This window comes from Petaurus breviceps, unplaced genomic scaffold (assembly GCF_028583685.1).
Source record: "Petaurus breviceps papuanus isolate PSGF00001 unplaced genomic scaffold, PetGlider_PUasm1.0 91133, whole genome shotgun sequence".
In the NCBI taxonomy this organism is placed as follows: domain Eukaryota; kingdom Metazoa; phylum Chordata; class Mammalia; order Diprotodontia; family Petauridae; genus Petaurus; species Petaurus breviceps.
In genome coordinates this window covers 12814127-12830791 of record NW_027187419.1, presented here as the reverse complement: position 1 = coordinate 12830791, position 16665 = coordinate 12814127, and the positions used below count along the sequence as shown (strand labels likewise).

General features: G+C 34.6%; 1 protein-coding gene across 1 annotated transcript in view; it reads left to right on the top strand.

The window, feature by feature from the left end:
* CUL5 (cullin 5) overlaps positions 1-16665 on the top strand; it is an 89313-nt gene that overhangs the window by 28427 nt on the left and 44221 nt on the right. The window contains exons 2-4 of the mRNA XM_069080005.1: positions 7690-7799; positions 9225-9324; positions 11363-11539. Coding sequence (XP_068936106.1) covers positions 7690-7799; positions 9225-9324; positions 11363-11539 — 387 coding nt within the window. The remainder of the gene's footprint in view (positions 1-7689; positions 7800-9224; positions 9325-11362; positions 11540-16665) is intronic.

Here is a 16665-nt window from a genome sequence, read left to right as displayed (position 1 = left end):
TATATTATAGAAGTTGGCCTGAGAGGTGTGGGAAGCATTCACATACAGAATTCTGATGATACAAATGCACTTCCAGTGAGGGAGAAAAAGGGATGCTATAGGTGTGGATGGACAAGGAACTCATTAGCCAATCTAATTATAAATAAGACAATTTTAGATGGAAATGAGCAGGTAGTAGAGAATGAATTCAAGAATAGTGTAGGTCTGTAAACATAATGTCTGAATTCTTAAGAAGAACCCAGAAGGAACAGAACAACAAAGGACTTTTTAAGGGTTTGTTGAGATGTGTGTGTGTTTGAGTACACACATATATGTATATATATTAACCTAACTGCACTCAGTGGGTATGACTGGGAGCAGCTTGTATTTTTGAAAAATCATAGTAAACAGGGTGAGGTAATAGTAATAATAATACTAATAATAATAATATAAAATGAGGTAAATAATAATAATCATCATCTCATTTTTTCCACCCATCTACAAAATAAGAGAGAGGGTAGATCTTTCAAAATATAAGCCATGACCTTGAATTTTGTTAGTGCAAATAGTCTGTAATGCAGTGTCTAAGGGATAGTCTATAAATATTTAGAAAGTGACACAAAGATCATTAGGAGCCAACATGGGTTCACATCAAACACCGTTTCCTTTTTTGACAGGAGAATGTCATAGATATAATCAACCTGAATTTCAGCCAGAACTTAAATTAAATCTTTCTTGATGTCTTTGTGAACAAGATGAAGAGACATAGTCTAAATTTTAGTACAGGTAGGTAGATTCAGAACTTATTAAATGACCAAGTAGTTAAAATATATATTCCTTGAGAGCAGGGATTATTTATTTTTGTGGCTGTGGTGCCTAATACAGTGCCTGACAACAACAATAGGTACTTAAGAAATGTTTATTGATTGATTGGATCCAATATGTAGGCATTAATGGATAAATATCAACTTTGAGGGAGATCTCAATAATCAACATTTTGGTCTGTGACTTGAATTAAGAAATAGATGTTAAGAGGGATAAGAGAAGGTGGAAGTGATAGAAGGGAGGGCAGATAGGAGTAAAAGCAAACACTTTTGAGGAGAAGCAGGGTAAAAGGCGAGAGAGGATAGAATCAATAGGAGTGGGAAAGATAGGATGAAGGGGAAAAGGAAGAGAGTTAGCAGTAATAACTGAAAAAATGTTGAAGCAGGTTTCTCTGATAGGGCGGCTAGGTGGCGCAGTGAATAGAGCACTGGCCCTGGAGTCTGGAGGACCTGAGTTCAAATTCAGCCTCAGACACTTTACACAATTACTAACCACTACCTGTGTGACTTTGGGCAAGTCAGTTAACCCCATTTGCCCTCCAAAAAAAAAGCAAAAAAAGAAAGACTATTTCTCAAATATATAGGGAACTGAATCAAATTTATAAAAAATAAGAGCCATTTCCCAGTTTATAAATGATCAAAAGATAATAGTTTTCAGTTGAAGTAATCAAAGCTATCTATAGCCAGATGAAAGATATTCTAACTCACCATTGATTGGAGAAGAGCAAATTGGAATAATTCTGGGTACTACCTCACTGTTAGATTGACTAATAAGACAGAAAAAGTAAATGGCAAATGTCGGAGGAGCTATAGGAAAAATGAGACATTAATGCATTGTTGGTAGAGTTGTGAACTGATTCAGCCTTTCTGTTGAGCAGTTTGACATTATGTCCAAAGGGCTATAAAGCCATGTATACCCTTTAACCTAGCAATACTACTACTAGTTTTGTATCCCCAGAGAGATAAAAAACAAAAAGGGAAAGGACCTCTCTCTCTCTCTCTCTCTCTCTCTCTCTCTCTCTCTATATATATATATATATATATATATATATATATATATATATATTTGTAGCAGTTTTCTTCTGGGGGCAAAGAATTAGAAATTGTGAGGATGCCTATCAATTGGGGAATGACAGGACAAATTGTGATCTGTGATTATTATGGAATATTATTGTTCTATAAGAAATGATGAACAGGGGTGGGTATGTGGCTCAGCTTTGGAGTCAGGAGGTGCTGAGTTCAAATCAGGCCTCAGACACTTAACACTAGCCATGTGACCTTGGGCAAGTCACTTAATTCAAGCCCGATTGCCCTGCCTTCCCCCCTCCAAAAAGCAAAAAAATAAAAAGAAATGATGGACAGAATGCTCACAAAAATCTGGAAAGACATGAACTAATGCAAAGTGAAATATACTGTGTACAAAGTAAAAGCAATATTGTAAAATGATCAGCAGTGAGTGACTTAGCTATTCTCAGCAATACAATGATCCAAGACAACTCTGAAGGACTTATGAAAATGCTTTCCATCCCCAGAGAAAGAACTCATGATATCTGAATACAGATTGAAGCATACTTTTTTTTTTTACTTTATTTTTCTTGAGACTTTTTTTTGTTTTTTTCTTTTACAACATCACTATTAGGGAAATGTTTTGCATAATTACACGTATATAACATGTGGTGAGGGAGTAAGGGAGAGAATTGGGAATTTAAAGTTTTAAAAGCAAGTATTAAAAGTTCTTATATGTTACTTGGGAAAACTAAAATGCTAAACATAAAAAAAGACAAAAAATAGTTATGTGTGTCTATCACATTTACCAATGACACAGATTAGGGGAAAGTAGATAAACGATTGCATCCAAAACAGTTTGGTGGACTGTGAGGGGTTTGGACTGGAGTGGGCTGCACTGGACTGCATTTCACTCCCACCCTGGTGCAACAGACCTTTCCTGCTGAGCTAAGTTTTCTTGGGCTAGAAAATTGTTTTACCCCATCCTTTTGTGGGTTCTGCTTCTCTAGCATTTGTTTTTAGGTATTATTTAAAGGTCTTTGGAGGGGTTTTGAGGAAAGCTCAGGTGAGCCCCAGCCTTTTCTCCACCATCTTGGCTCCACCCGCTTCTATTTTTATTCTTACTAGCTTCAAATTCAGCATTCCTTCAATTTTGAATGTGTTGTTCAGTTTTTCACTTGTGTTTGACTCTTGGTGATCTCGTATGGGATTTTCTTAGTAAAGATAGAGGAGTGATTTGCCATTTCCTTCTCTAGATCATTTTATAGATGAAAAAGCTGAGACAAACAGGGTTAAGTGATTTGCCCAGGGTGACACAGCTAGTAAGTGTCTGAGACCAGATTGGAGCTCCAAGTCCCATACTCTATCCATTGCACTGCCTAGGCGCTCAATTATAAATGTGGACGACAAATATTCTGAGAAGGGTCTATAGTCTTCCGAGTTCTATGACAAAAAAATCTCCCTGAGCTAGATCAGTGGACAGTCTAGTAAGATTAAATTTTTTTTTTTTAAGCAGTTGGGGTTAAGTAACTTGCTCAAGGTTACACAGCCAGTTATTTTGTGTGGGTGCCAAGTATCTGAGACCAGAACCGATCCCGGGTCTCCCGATGCCAGGGCTGGCGCTCTTACTCACTGTGCCACCTGGCTGCCCCTAGTAAGATTAATTTAAAGAGGAAAAATGTAAAGTCTGATACTTGAAGGTTATTGCTAAGCCTAACAGTAATCTTTAAATATTTGAAGATGGCTTGGTCTTATGATAGAGCAGAAGTAGAAGGGTCAAATTTAGGAGCAGTGGGTGGAGAGTTCCATTGAAAATTCTAGCTCTGTATGAGAAAAACAAAAAACTTACAGTTAGAATGTAAGGATGGTGGGGGTAAGTGCTACCTCTTATACACTTTTCATCTCTTACATCAACTAACTATGCATAATAGAATAGGGTATGTCATGAGGTGGTGAGTTCTGGGGTTTTTACTAGAGCTAGATGACCAGTTGGGGATAATACAAAACATAATCTCTTCAGGTGTATTTAGTCTGGAGATGATCCCTGGGGTCCCTTCCAACTCTTATACTCTGACTCTGTTATTTTTGTCAAGACAGCTCTGCTTATCTATGGAAGGAGTTAGTGGTTGACTTCAGAGGCAAGGTTTGTTTACTATAAATGACAATGAGCAGATGTGGGGAACTGATCTTTCTATAAGGAGGAGACTGGAAAAAAGATTGACTTAATTTAACATCTTAAGTATGCCTAGAGATATTTAAGCTGTAATTTTAAAGTAACAGTAATATCTTTTGGGGGTAATAAGCGCTAGGAGCTTCTTATGGTGCTAGCTTTTAGGAGAATTTAATTGTTCTATTTACATATCTTTAGGATTTTCCTGTTTTTATGTTTTTTATCAAGGATGTACTGTAATATTTTTTGAGCCCAGATTAGAATAGTTGAATGATCCAAATGAGAGAAAATAGGGAGCATAAAAATGAATAGAAAATAGACAATTCAGTTACACTGAAGTTAAATAACTAAATATGGGAGCTTGAGAAGCAGGAAAGAGGCAGGGCTTTAGACACTCAAGAATTTCTTAACCTGCTGAAGTAGCTAAAGTGAATGAGTGAGGAACTAATTATATCAGAAAAAGGAACAACTTTGCACAGTTAAACTTTACCCTTGCTATAAGTGAAAATGTAGCCTCAACTATGGGATTAATTTACAAATTTGGGATGAGTTATTTTGTTTTGTAAGCTTTAGTGTATGAAGGGGGGGGAAACATTTGTTGAACTGAATAAGAAATGTGTCATTAAAAAAAAAGGTTAAAAAAAAAAGAAATGTGTCATTCATTGTATATGAGTACATTAGTTTATAAATAACAAGTGACCCAGCCAGCCTTTAAGGATAGGATTGGGGTCAGGGAATGGAGACAAGAAATTTATGATTTGCAAATAGGTTTTTTTAAGAAATAGTTTCTTAGGGGCGGCCAGGTGGCTCAGCAAGTAAGAGCACCAGCTCCAGTGTCGGGATGACATGGGGATCGAATCTGGGCTCTGACACTTAGCACCACACCCAGAAATAACTGGCCCTGTAACCTTGAGCAAGTTACTTAACCCCGATTGCTCATAAAAAAAAATAGTTTCTTAAATTGGAACTTAGAATTTACTCATAGAAATATTATTGTAAATGATAAGTACATAACATAGCCCATAGAATTCTGTTCAACTCATGTAGCCAAAATACCATACACACGTAATCTGAAATTGGAAAAATTATTGTAAAATTACTAATTAAACAAAAGAAAAACTTGTTGGATAAGTTGTCTTTTATTCATCTTGATTGTTGAAGTTAAAGGAAAAGCTTTAATTAGAGGATGATAACAAGGTCAGTAGAGACTTGGAAAAATTTTGAAGGAAATTTTTAAGACTTTAGTAGTTGGTGATACTGCTTCTTTTTTGTGCCTAATTTCTCTTAAATGTATGTCTTTCCTTTTCTGTGACATATTTTTTTTACCCTATATTATTATCTGTTATGATCATAGGCTTACTAGCAATGATTATGGTTGAGGATTTTTTGAGCATATAACTAGAGTGAAAAGCAAGGGAACTTTTTTTTCAGTCTCAGTAAGTTGAGGTTTAAAGGGAGTTAAATTCAATATATGTGCATTTGAGAAAGATGGCCTTTGTTGGAATTGGCATTATAGTAATAACTGAATTATAAGTGGTAAAAAAAAAAATAGACTGGATTTCATTTGAGAAGTGGAGGTAATTAAGAAACAACTCTATTGGCTTCTCTCTTCTCCTTAATACCAGTATTTTAAATGCACACATGAATATATGTGCATGTATATTTTATATGTGCATATATGCATGTATATTTTTTATATTGATATGTATGTCTGTATCCTTGGGTGATTGATTGATAGATGAAAAAACTCTTGATGTTAATACTGGTCTGTATCTTCTCTGTAATTTATAGTCTTAAATAGTTACCTAGAGCACAGAGACATTTAGTGACTTGCCCTGGGTCAAACAGACAGTTCGTGTCAGATGCAGAACTAGATCAGTCAGTAAGTATTTATTAAACTCTTACTATGTGTACTGTGCTACTAAGCACTGGAAATGCAAATAAAAGCAGAAAGACAGCCCCTACCATCAAGGAGTTAATGGGTGAAGATAACATAAAAGGGAGCTGAAAGAGATTGGAGACATGTTAAAGGGGCATGGTAGAGAAGGAAAGTCCTGTGGAAAATGAGACAGCAACACACCCTGTAGAGAAATCTTTGGCCTGGGCTTCCTCCTTCAATCAGAGGTTCTGAGAGAAACCAACCAATCAGAATGTGAAAAATAGTCCAGAAAAAGATTGAGCTTTCAGGCTAAAGAAATTTCTGTGGCATATAAGAAAAAAATCCTGTGTAGATGAGTCAGCTTGTATAACCTGGGGAAGGCTGAAGGTCTTCCTGGCTCCAGGGCTACTCTCTAGCTGTTATACCATGTTGCTCCTTGGGGTAGTAGAAATGGAAGTTGAAAAGGTAGAATTTAAAGGAAATAGCAAAGGAAGAACTGACAGGATTGGTTATAGCTTAGAGTGTTTCCATGGCACTTTAATGTTATCTTAGTTTATCCTCACCATGGACCCTTCCCAGTAGAAAAGCATTTTTGACCCCATTTCATGGAGACCTTAAGGGGTTTGTTCTAGTCACATTGAATTATAAGCAAATATATCGAGTGGTTTGAAAGGGAGTAAGGTGGAGATAACACCTAGAAAGGCAGTGATTTTTTTAAAAAATTGCCTTATATCTTAGTAACATGGTAAAGTTGTTTGTGCTCCTGGCTTAATAGAGGAAGAAACCTTTCAAAATTGGGAATGCAGTCACTGATGAATCTAGCCCAGGAAGATGTTCCTATGGTAACTATATCTTTTCAAATTCTAAATAAAGCAAGGACAAGTAACATAGAAAATTAAGCACTTTAATAATAAATGGCACATTAAAAAAAGTTTTTGAGTAGATATCTACCACTTCTCGTTTTATGAAGAACAATGGTAATTATTTGATTTAACCTACTTGATATAATAGTACTGATGCTCATACTTCATCTTTGTCTGAAGGGGGAAAATAATCTTGTTTTTCACATCAGCTAATCAGATATAAGGCTATAGTTTCTGATTGTTGTATGCAAAAGTCCAGTGTATGAACCAAGTCTATTATTTTTCTTATTAGTGTTATAAACACTATTACAGAAAAATTACTGATTAGTCTTAATAGTAATGTTTTAAGTGAGGCATTGATTTGTGTTTTATTTTTAGATACCTATCCTTCCACTGTTCTTATCATGGTGTTTATAGTATCAGGATAGCTTTCCAAAGCAACCTTTAAAACTAATTTTATGGAATTGTGTGGTATTATGGAAGTCTAGACTGGACTGGGGGTCAGCAGACTGGGTTCTAGTCTCAATTCTGTCACTAAGTTGTATGACCTTGCGTCAGATACAACATCAGGACCTTAGTTTCCTTATTTGTGAAATGAAGGAGGCTCATTAAGAAAGGTTTCTAAAGGACCTAGAGGTCTCTAAAAACCTCTAAAGTTCAATAATTTTAGCAGAATTTTACATTTATTAGTATGTGCTTCTTGCTATTCTAAAAATTACTGAGAAAAGCATTGGTGAAGAAAAACAAGATGAGGAAATGAAATACCAGGGTAACCATGGCTCTTTGACATATGGTGAAATTTAGAGTTGAGTTTATACTCCTTTATGGAAAATGGGTGACCTTAAATTTGTAATCTCAACATTCTCTAGCTAATTATTAAAAGACAAATATAGTCGATGATTTTAATTGACTTAATATAATTTTAATTTAAGGGGATCTAAATTAAACTACTTTTCCTTTCTTTTCAAGAATAAAGGCTCGCTTCAGTTTGAAGACAAGTGGGATTTTATGCGTCCTATTGTTCTGAAGCTTTTACGCCAGGAATCTGTCACAAAACAGCAGTGGTTTGATTTGTTTTCGTAAGTAACCTTTTCTTTCTAATTTTGGGGCAACAGAATAAGAATGCTTCTGTAAGCAGATTTTTAAAAATTTTTTGATGAATCAAAAATAAATGTGCCTTTTAAACTGGCACATTTACATGCAAAATAAAGTTAATGACAGACTTGAACGCTATCATTGTTTTATTGATATTGTTCAGGCTTTTTCTTAGTTAGAAGAACAGCGACTTTTTTAGTTACATGCATTGCAGCCCTCTTTTGAGCCTTTTGGGTTTTTTTGTATATTGAGGCAAGTGATATACTGGATATAGTACTAGACTTAGAATCAGAAAGACCTGGATTCAAATCCCATATCTGACACTAACTGGGTAAATAACTTAATATTTATGTGCCTCAAGCAGCAACTTAAGATTTCTTTACCAAGTCAGAGTTGGTAGTGGGAATTGCTTCTGTGGAAGAAATTTCATAATCGCAGCTATCATACTTATAATTATATCCTATGAGAAGTAAAGCATAAGAGCAAACAAAAGAGTTGATTTTCCATTCTCTATCATCTGATCCCAGTTCTGCTACTAACCAGTTGGTGACCTTGGACAAGTCACTCAGCTTCCTTAGATATTAGTCCTCTAATAAGTAAGATAAGAGGACTGAATGCTATAGTCTTTATTATCTCTAAAAATTTTATGATTATATAATGTTCATGCATACACATCTCTTTTCTGTATGCCATTTGTTTTAAGTCAGTGAAAAAATAAGATCTAAGATCAAATGAAATTATATTTGGAAAGTGCTTTCCGAACCCTAAAGCACCATAATTGTTTCTTATTGTTTCTAAGTAAAAGAACTTTAGTCCATGGTGTGATATGACCACCAAAATTACTGTAGCTTTTGTAACTAAAATTAGACCTTATTTTAATGAGTGTTTCAGTCACTGATTTAGACTGGAATTGCTTCTTCATCAGTTAGTCAAAACCTCAAGAAGTTAATGATTTGAGTTTGGAAGCTTGCCATTTAAAATGACCCTTAAGCATACTTTTTTGTAATATGATTAATTATCCCCTTATGTATCTTTTTTGTAAATTCAGCTTTTGTCAGTAGGATTTTTTTGGTTGCTATTGATTTTTAAATAAGAGTAAACACTTCTAATATAAAGTGAATACCTTAGGAATGTGTAAATAGTAAATACCTGAAGAAATGTGAAACTGATTAAGTTGTATGTGATGGAGCTTTACTGGAGTTTGGATGAGAGACTAGGTTCTAGAGGGAACATTGATATATATTATTTTATTATTAAAAGTAATAAAACATGTATAGATTAGTATCCCTCTCTTAGAAACTTCTTTCCAAAGCTGTGTAGCGTGTGTGTGTGTTACATATTTGTATATATACAGTGACTACATAAAAGAATTGTGCCCTTAAAGGTAACTTGCCTTCATTATTTTCTAGGGATGTCCATGCAGTTTGTTTATGGGATGATAAAGGCCCAGCAAAAATCCACCAGGCTTTGAAAGAAGATATACTTGATTTTATTAAACAAGCCCAGGCAGTGAGTCTTTGAAAGTTAATTTAAAAGCCTTTTTTATGATATGGTTACTTTTTGAAATTAATATTTTGCTTCCAGTGAAGACTTATTTGTGGAATGTAATCTATCTTGTTTGTTAGATTATTTGGGAATTCAGTGGGTCCTTAGAATTTTATGCCTAAAATATTTTTCCTTATATATTTATTCCTGCTTTGCTAATTTAGTGTTAAACTGTGTGCCCCAACAAGATTATCATTTTTGTACTATATCCGGTAGCTACAGGTATGTTGATTTTGGGCCCTCTTATGAGACTTCTACCCGTAGATAACAGAATTTTTTTTTCTATCCCAGAGTCCTTAACCCATTGGGAAATGCTTAAGTTGCTTTCTATTCTTGCTACTGAGTCTAAAGTTCAAGTATTGTAGCACAATAAAGCTTACCCATAATTAGAACTTCTAACAGATAGCCAACTTTCGGTTACTCAGGAGCTTATCCATTTAGCTCAATTCAGCAAATATTTATAGTACTGACTATATTTATCTAGTTCTTTTGTTCTTCTTCACTGTTGCTTACCTTGTATCCATTTCATTCTTCATCATTCAGTCCTCTAGAAGGTAACAGAGGAAAACCAATGAGTTGAAACCCAAATCAGTCAGATCAGTTGCTTGCTGGAAGCTCTTGTATATTGATTGGGAGGAGGAGATTGAAGCTAATGACTGAAATTGCTTTTTGGATTATCAGGAGTTTTAAGTTATCCTTGCTTTCTCTTTTCTTTCTTAATCAAGTGATGACTGAATTTTAGCTTTTTTTTTTTTCTGACACGGATGTTAATTCCAAAGAAACAAAAAAAGAGGTAAAGGACAATATTCTTGCATTGTATCGAAGGTTATCAGATTCTAATGATTTACTTAAAAATATCTGAATGTGGAGAAATTAATAAGTCTTGAATTTTTTCCTGTCATATGGACCAAAGTACTGCCCTGAGAACAGTGTATTGATAATTGACTTATGTATAAATGTATATTTTTATACTTCTCAAAACTGATGCTAATGTACCTGAACTTTCTGAAAATAAAAATTGAAGCAAAATATTAATACCTCAATATTGTGTCAGTTATCATATCACTTTAAGCACTATTTTTATACCAATTTGAAAGATCCAGAAGATTTTGCTTTCTATGTTATGAAGTTTGCAGCCCATAGAAAACTGGAGTTTCTGATCTTTTAATGAAATTTTATATGTCACTAATTTCCCAGTGCTAGTAATTGTTGAAACAAACCAATAAAAGTTTCGAACTGACCGAATTAGTTCCTCAGTGGTTTTACATCTCTGCATATGAATGTTTTTGTTTATACACATAGTCTTTATTCTGGGTTAAGAATTTTTCTTTTGCAATAAGGGACTTAAAGTATCAAAGGTGAGCATTGATAAGTCTTCTATTATATATTGTATGGCAGTTAATGTCTTAATTAGGAATGATAACATTGTATATAGACTTGTTAAAATATTGAATGCTTTATTGTTAACACAATTAAATTAAAATTTTGTTTCTATATACATTATTTTTAGTGCAGTTTGAAATATTAGAATCTAGAAAAGCATTCATGAGGGTTTTTGTTTGTTTTTTAATTTTAAATTTGTGGCTTCTGGTGAAGTTGAATTCTGCCTCTAAGAGTAAACGGTTTTATTTATTAATACATAAAAATAAATTGAAAGTGTAATTTGCTGTATTTTTAACATTTGATAAATATCTATGCTGAACACTGTACGTAAAATCCAGAGTTGAGAGTTCATTTTGATATTCTCTAGCTTAGGATGTGTGGGTCAAATTGAGGGCAAAATCTAATGTGTTTGACTTAGAATTTAAGTGCTAGAAAGAGAATGTATACATAGATACAATCTTTTGAAAGAGGGTACTTTTTTAAACCATTAGTAGAGCTATTTAGAAGATTAACTCTAACTTAATTGAAAATACCAAATTAACCTTATATTTTAAAGTCATTTTATTCTCTTAGTGTTGGCTATATGTGTTCTTTTAAACTGGTATTTTTTTTCTTTCAGAGAGTACTGAGCCATCAGGATGATACAGCGCTGCTAAAAGCATACATTGTAGAGTGGAGAAAATTCTTTACTCAGTGTGATATCTTACCGAAACCATTCTGCCAGCTAGAGATCACATTAATGGGCAAACAGGGCAGCAACAAAAAATCCAATGTGGAAGACAGTATTGTTAGGAAGGTAGGTAAAGTTGCCTCACTGTCCTATTATATAGTAACTTTACACCAACTTCTTCCCCTTCAAATTCATATTCCTTCCTCAGTCCTTGCTGATTCTTGCCTAATAGCAAAGTATTTTCCCTTATTAACTTCACAGGTTTTGCTTTAGCTTCATTTTTTTCTTGTTATCTGTTGCAACTTTGACCAATTCATATGGTTTTAATTCATTTCCTTCAGACATCACTACCTACCTCTCACTCCTGTTTCTCTTTCCTCTTTTTTCCTTTCTTTCTGCAGGCATTATTATTCCATTTCATTATTTCATTGCTTCTCCTTTATTTTTGTGTTGCTTTCTGTAATCTGACTACTTTCCCTCCTTCATATACTCCTTTTTTCCACTGCATTTAATTCTTTTCTAACCCTTTCTCTTTGTTTAGTCATGCTTCAGTTGTTTTCACCCTTCAGCTTTCATTGACCTGACATTACTTTCTGAGTCATCTTACTATTTATAGATTCAGCTTGTACTATATTGTTTTGTACTTAAAGGTGCTAAGTCATTTCATGTGTATGTTTTGTCTCCTTTAATAAATTTAAATTTTCGGGGGGGGGTTGGCAAGGGAGCTATGCAAGCAGTTTTTCTTATTTGTACATACTACTTACCCCCTTATGGTGAAAAGAAGGAGAATAAGCCTGAGAAAGAAGAGACGTGGTCTTCATTCCTTGTTTTACAGTTCTATATGTGGCCTTACCGAAGTCATATTAATATCTTAGGGTGTTTCCTCATCTGTCAAATATGATCATATCCCGATTTACTGGGTAAAATGAAACAATAGATTTAATAACACATTGAAAAGTTAGTACAGTAGAAATGTAAGATAGCATTTGTCCTTATTATAGTTTTAACTGTTGAATGAATTCTCTCTCCCTTTCTTCCCATCCTCCTTTTACATCTACATTTGTTGAATGTGTCATTTAAACCTACTGCTTTCATTTTTGGTCATTTATGTTCATCTTACCTTATACCTTTTTTAGTTTCAGTGACTACTATTTTGTCAAGTTCTGCAGTATATTCTTGATTTTAAAATTCATTGACTTTTTCTATCATTCATTCAATTTTAAATCAATCAGTAAACATTTATTAAGTGCCTGCTATGTATCAGGCACTAGGAATACAAAAGAGATAAAAAAAAAAACAGATAAAAAAGAACCTGCTTTCAGGGAACTTATACTCTAATGGTATAGATAATATGCAAACAAATATATAGAGAGAAAGTTTGTACTATGTACAGGATAAGTAGGAAATAATTTCTCTATCTTCATTCTGCTTAGCCTCTGAAAGTAGGGTAGAATTTCTGGCAGTGCCATAAAGAATGGTGTATTTTACCTTTTAGCCAGTTTTCTAACAGTAGTGGTGCTCACAGTGGTGCACAGTGGACTATATGTGAATAGTGTGAGCTTTATGGATCTTACCACTCCTGCTTCCTTCATTGTCTCAATTTTTGCCTTAAAATCTACAGTAGTGACAAAGATACTAGAGCAATGAATATTCAAACAGCTCTTTGATAGTTAGCAGACCTAAAAGGTGAATTATGAGCTGGACAGAATTAGGATTGTGGGAAAGTTGTAGCATAAAAAAAACGGAGCACTGTTTCTGTGAATTATCTTTTCTTTCCTGAATTTATCTCTAACTTGCATTTCCTCAGTAATGCCCTACCCTCTTTGTCATTTTTTAGAATTTCTGCTTCACCTTTTCTGTGAATTTGTGGGCATCTCTTAGTACTTTAACAATGAGCAGCTGACTATGTATATTTAGCATTTGTGTTTCTGGATACTTTTGATCTATAGTTTATATTCTCTTTATAAATGTTTGTGTATGTTATCTAATTGGGTTAACAGTGAAATTGAATTCAGTTTCTGAGGTGTCATTCAATCATGCCTTCTAATGTAAATATACACACATTCTCTTTTACTTATTTATCTGTGATAGAACAAAGTATTTGGATAGTACTGAATAGGCAGTATACTTAAGTATATTTTATCACAAGCTGGAAATGGAGGATAACACTTAATGGAGTCTAAACAAAAGAACTTTATAGCTATGAAGGTATGCATGTCATTGCTTGCCTTATGGTAACTGGGAAGAAGGAGTAAGGGGCAGAAAAAAATCACCTTCACTATGTCTCTGTAGAAGCAATTACTTGCTTCTGTAGCTCACAAGAAACTCACAACTGAGTTTCTTCCCTGTCTATTCTTCAAGAACCTTTGGCACAAGCAGTTAGAATTTGACCAATCTCCATTTCTCTAGCTTGTATTTATATATTGCTCCTTAGTAAAAAAAAAAATGAATGCAATGGATAATCATACTTGAAGCCTCATCCAATGGTGAGTGTGCCTATTGGATTTAGTTTACTCATAAATCAGTTAGCACTGGAGTTGTGGGAAGAAAAACACAGAGGAACTTTAATTTAATCAAAATCCAGGTGATGTAGAATATAGAGCTTAGAAATCCAAGATACTATAGTTATAAATCTTATCCTTCTTAAAAATTAATTATTTTTCAAATTCATTCATTTATTGATTTTTGGATTTTGACATTCATTTCTACAAGATTTTGAGTTACAGTTTTCTTCTCCCATCTTTCCCCTACCCCCACCCCAAAATAGCAAGCCTACTGAATACCCCTCTCCCCAATCTGTTCTTTCTTATATCCTCCCCTAACTTTCCAGTAGGGCAAGATGGGTTTCTATACCCCAGTACCTGTATATTTATTTCCTAGTTGCATGTAAAAAAACAAATATTTTAAACATTTGTTTTTAAAACTTTGAGTTTCAGATTTTTACCGTTCTTCCCTCCTTACCCACCCCCACTGGGAAGATAAGCAATTCAGTATAGTTTGTACATGTGTAGTTACCCAAATCATTTCCATAGTAGTTATATTGTGAAAGACTCATTATATTTCCCTGCATCCTATCCCACCCCCCACTTACTCTATTTTCTTCTTTAACCTTATCCCTTTTCAAAAATGTTTGCTTCTAACTGCCCTCTCCCCCAATCTACCCTCCCTTCTGTCATCCCCCCCCTTTTTCCCCCCCCCCCCCCCCCCATTTTCTTGTAGGGTAAGATACCCAATTGAGTGTGTATGTTATTCCCTCCTTAAGCCAAATTCAGTGAGAATCAGGTTGTCCCATTCCCTTTCACCTTCCTTTTCTTCCCCTCCATTGTAGCAGTTTTCTCTTGCCTCTTTTATATGAAATAATTTACCCTAACCTATCTCTCCCTTTCTCCTCCCAATAAATTCCTCTCTTACCTCTTAATTTTATTTTTCAGATATCATCCCTTCATATTCAACTCATCTTGTGTCATCTCTATATGTATACATGAACATACATATGCCTACACTCTGATACATATTTATATAGACATACACCCTCTTATATATACATATATATTCCCTTCAACTATCCTCATACTGAGAAAAGCCTTATGAGTTATAATCATTTTTCTTTGTTTTTCTTTCTTTCTTTTTATCAAATGCTTTATTAACTTCTAGTTTACATCATTCATTTCCGCAGGATTTTGAGTTACAAATTTTCTCCCCATTTTTCCCCTACCCACCACCCCAAAATAGCGATCCCACTGGATATCCCCTCTCTCCCATATTTTCTCCTATACCCCCCCAACTTTCCCGTAGGGCACAGTGGATCTCTATGCCCCAATGCCTGCCTGTATATCTTATTTCCCATTTACATGTAAAATAATATTGATAATATATACGTATATATATTTTAAACATTTTATTTTAAAACTTGGAATTCCAGATTCACTCCCTTCCTCCCTACAATTATCATTTTTCCATGTAGAAATGTAAGTAGTTCAACTTTGATAAGTTCCTTATGATTTCCTTTTCCTGTTTACCTTCTCATGCTTCTCTTGCTTCATGTATTTGAATGTAAAATTTTCTGTTCAGCTCTAGATTTTTCATCAGGAATGCTTGGAAATCCTTTATTTCATTGGATGACCATATTTTTCCCAGTTTTTCTGAGTAGGTGATTCTTGGTTTTAATCCTACTCCTTTGACCTCCAGAATATCATATTCCAAGCCCTGTGATCCCTTAATGTAGAAGTTGCTAGGTCTCATGTTATCTTGATTGTGTTTCCATGATACTCAAATTGTTTCTTCCTGACTGCTTGCAGTATTTTCTCCTTGACCTGGGAACTCTGGAATTTGACTGTAATATTCCTAGGAGTTTTCTTTTTGGGATCTTTTTCAAGAGGTGATTGGTGAATTCTTTAATTTCTATTTTGCCCTCTGGTTCTAGAATATCAGGGCAATTTTGCTTGATAATTTCTTGAAAGATGGTGTCTAGGCTCTTTTTTTAATCATGGCTTTCAGGTAGTGTAATAATTTTTAAATTATCTCTCCTGGATCTATTTTCCAGGTCAGTGGTTTTTCCAGTGAGATATTTCACATTGCCTTATATTTTCTCATTTGTTTGGATCTGTTTTATAGTATCTTGATTTCTCGTAAAGTCATTAGCTTCCTGTTGCTCCAGTCTTATTTTGAAGGAGTTATTCTCTTCAGTGAGTTTTTGAAATTCCTTTCCATCTGGCAAATTCAGCTTTTTAAGGCATTCTTCTCATTGGCTTTTTGAGCCTCTTTTGCCATTTGAGTTAGTCTGTTTTTTAAGGTGTTATTTTCTTCACAGTATTTTTGGGTCTCCTTTAGCAGGCTATTAACTTGCTTTTCAAGATTTTCTTGCATCATTCTCATTTTCCTTCCTAATTTTTCCTCCATTTCTCTTACTTGATTTTCAAAATCTTTCTTGAGCTCTTCCATGGCCTGTAAGCAGTTCATATTTTTCTTGGAGGCTTTTGATGCAGGAGTTCTGACTTTACTGTCTTCATTCCACTCCATGCCTTGATCTTTTTTGTCCCCAAAAAAGGATTCCATAATTTGTTTGTACTTCCGTTGCTTGCTCATGTTGCCAGTCAATTGCTTGACCTTTGAGTTCTTTGCCACAGTAGAACTCTGCTTCCAGAATGGAGAAAGCCATGTCCCAAATCGTGGGGATTTTTGCAGCTGCCAGAGCTATTAGGAGGGTGCCCTCTACAGCCCCCGCAAGCTCTGGCTCACTGGTCACACACCCC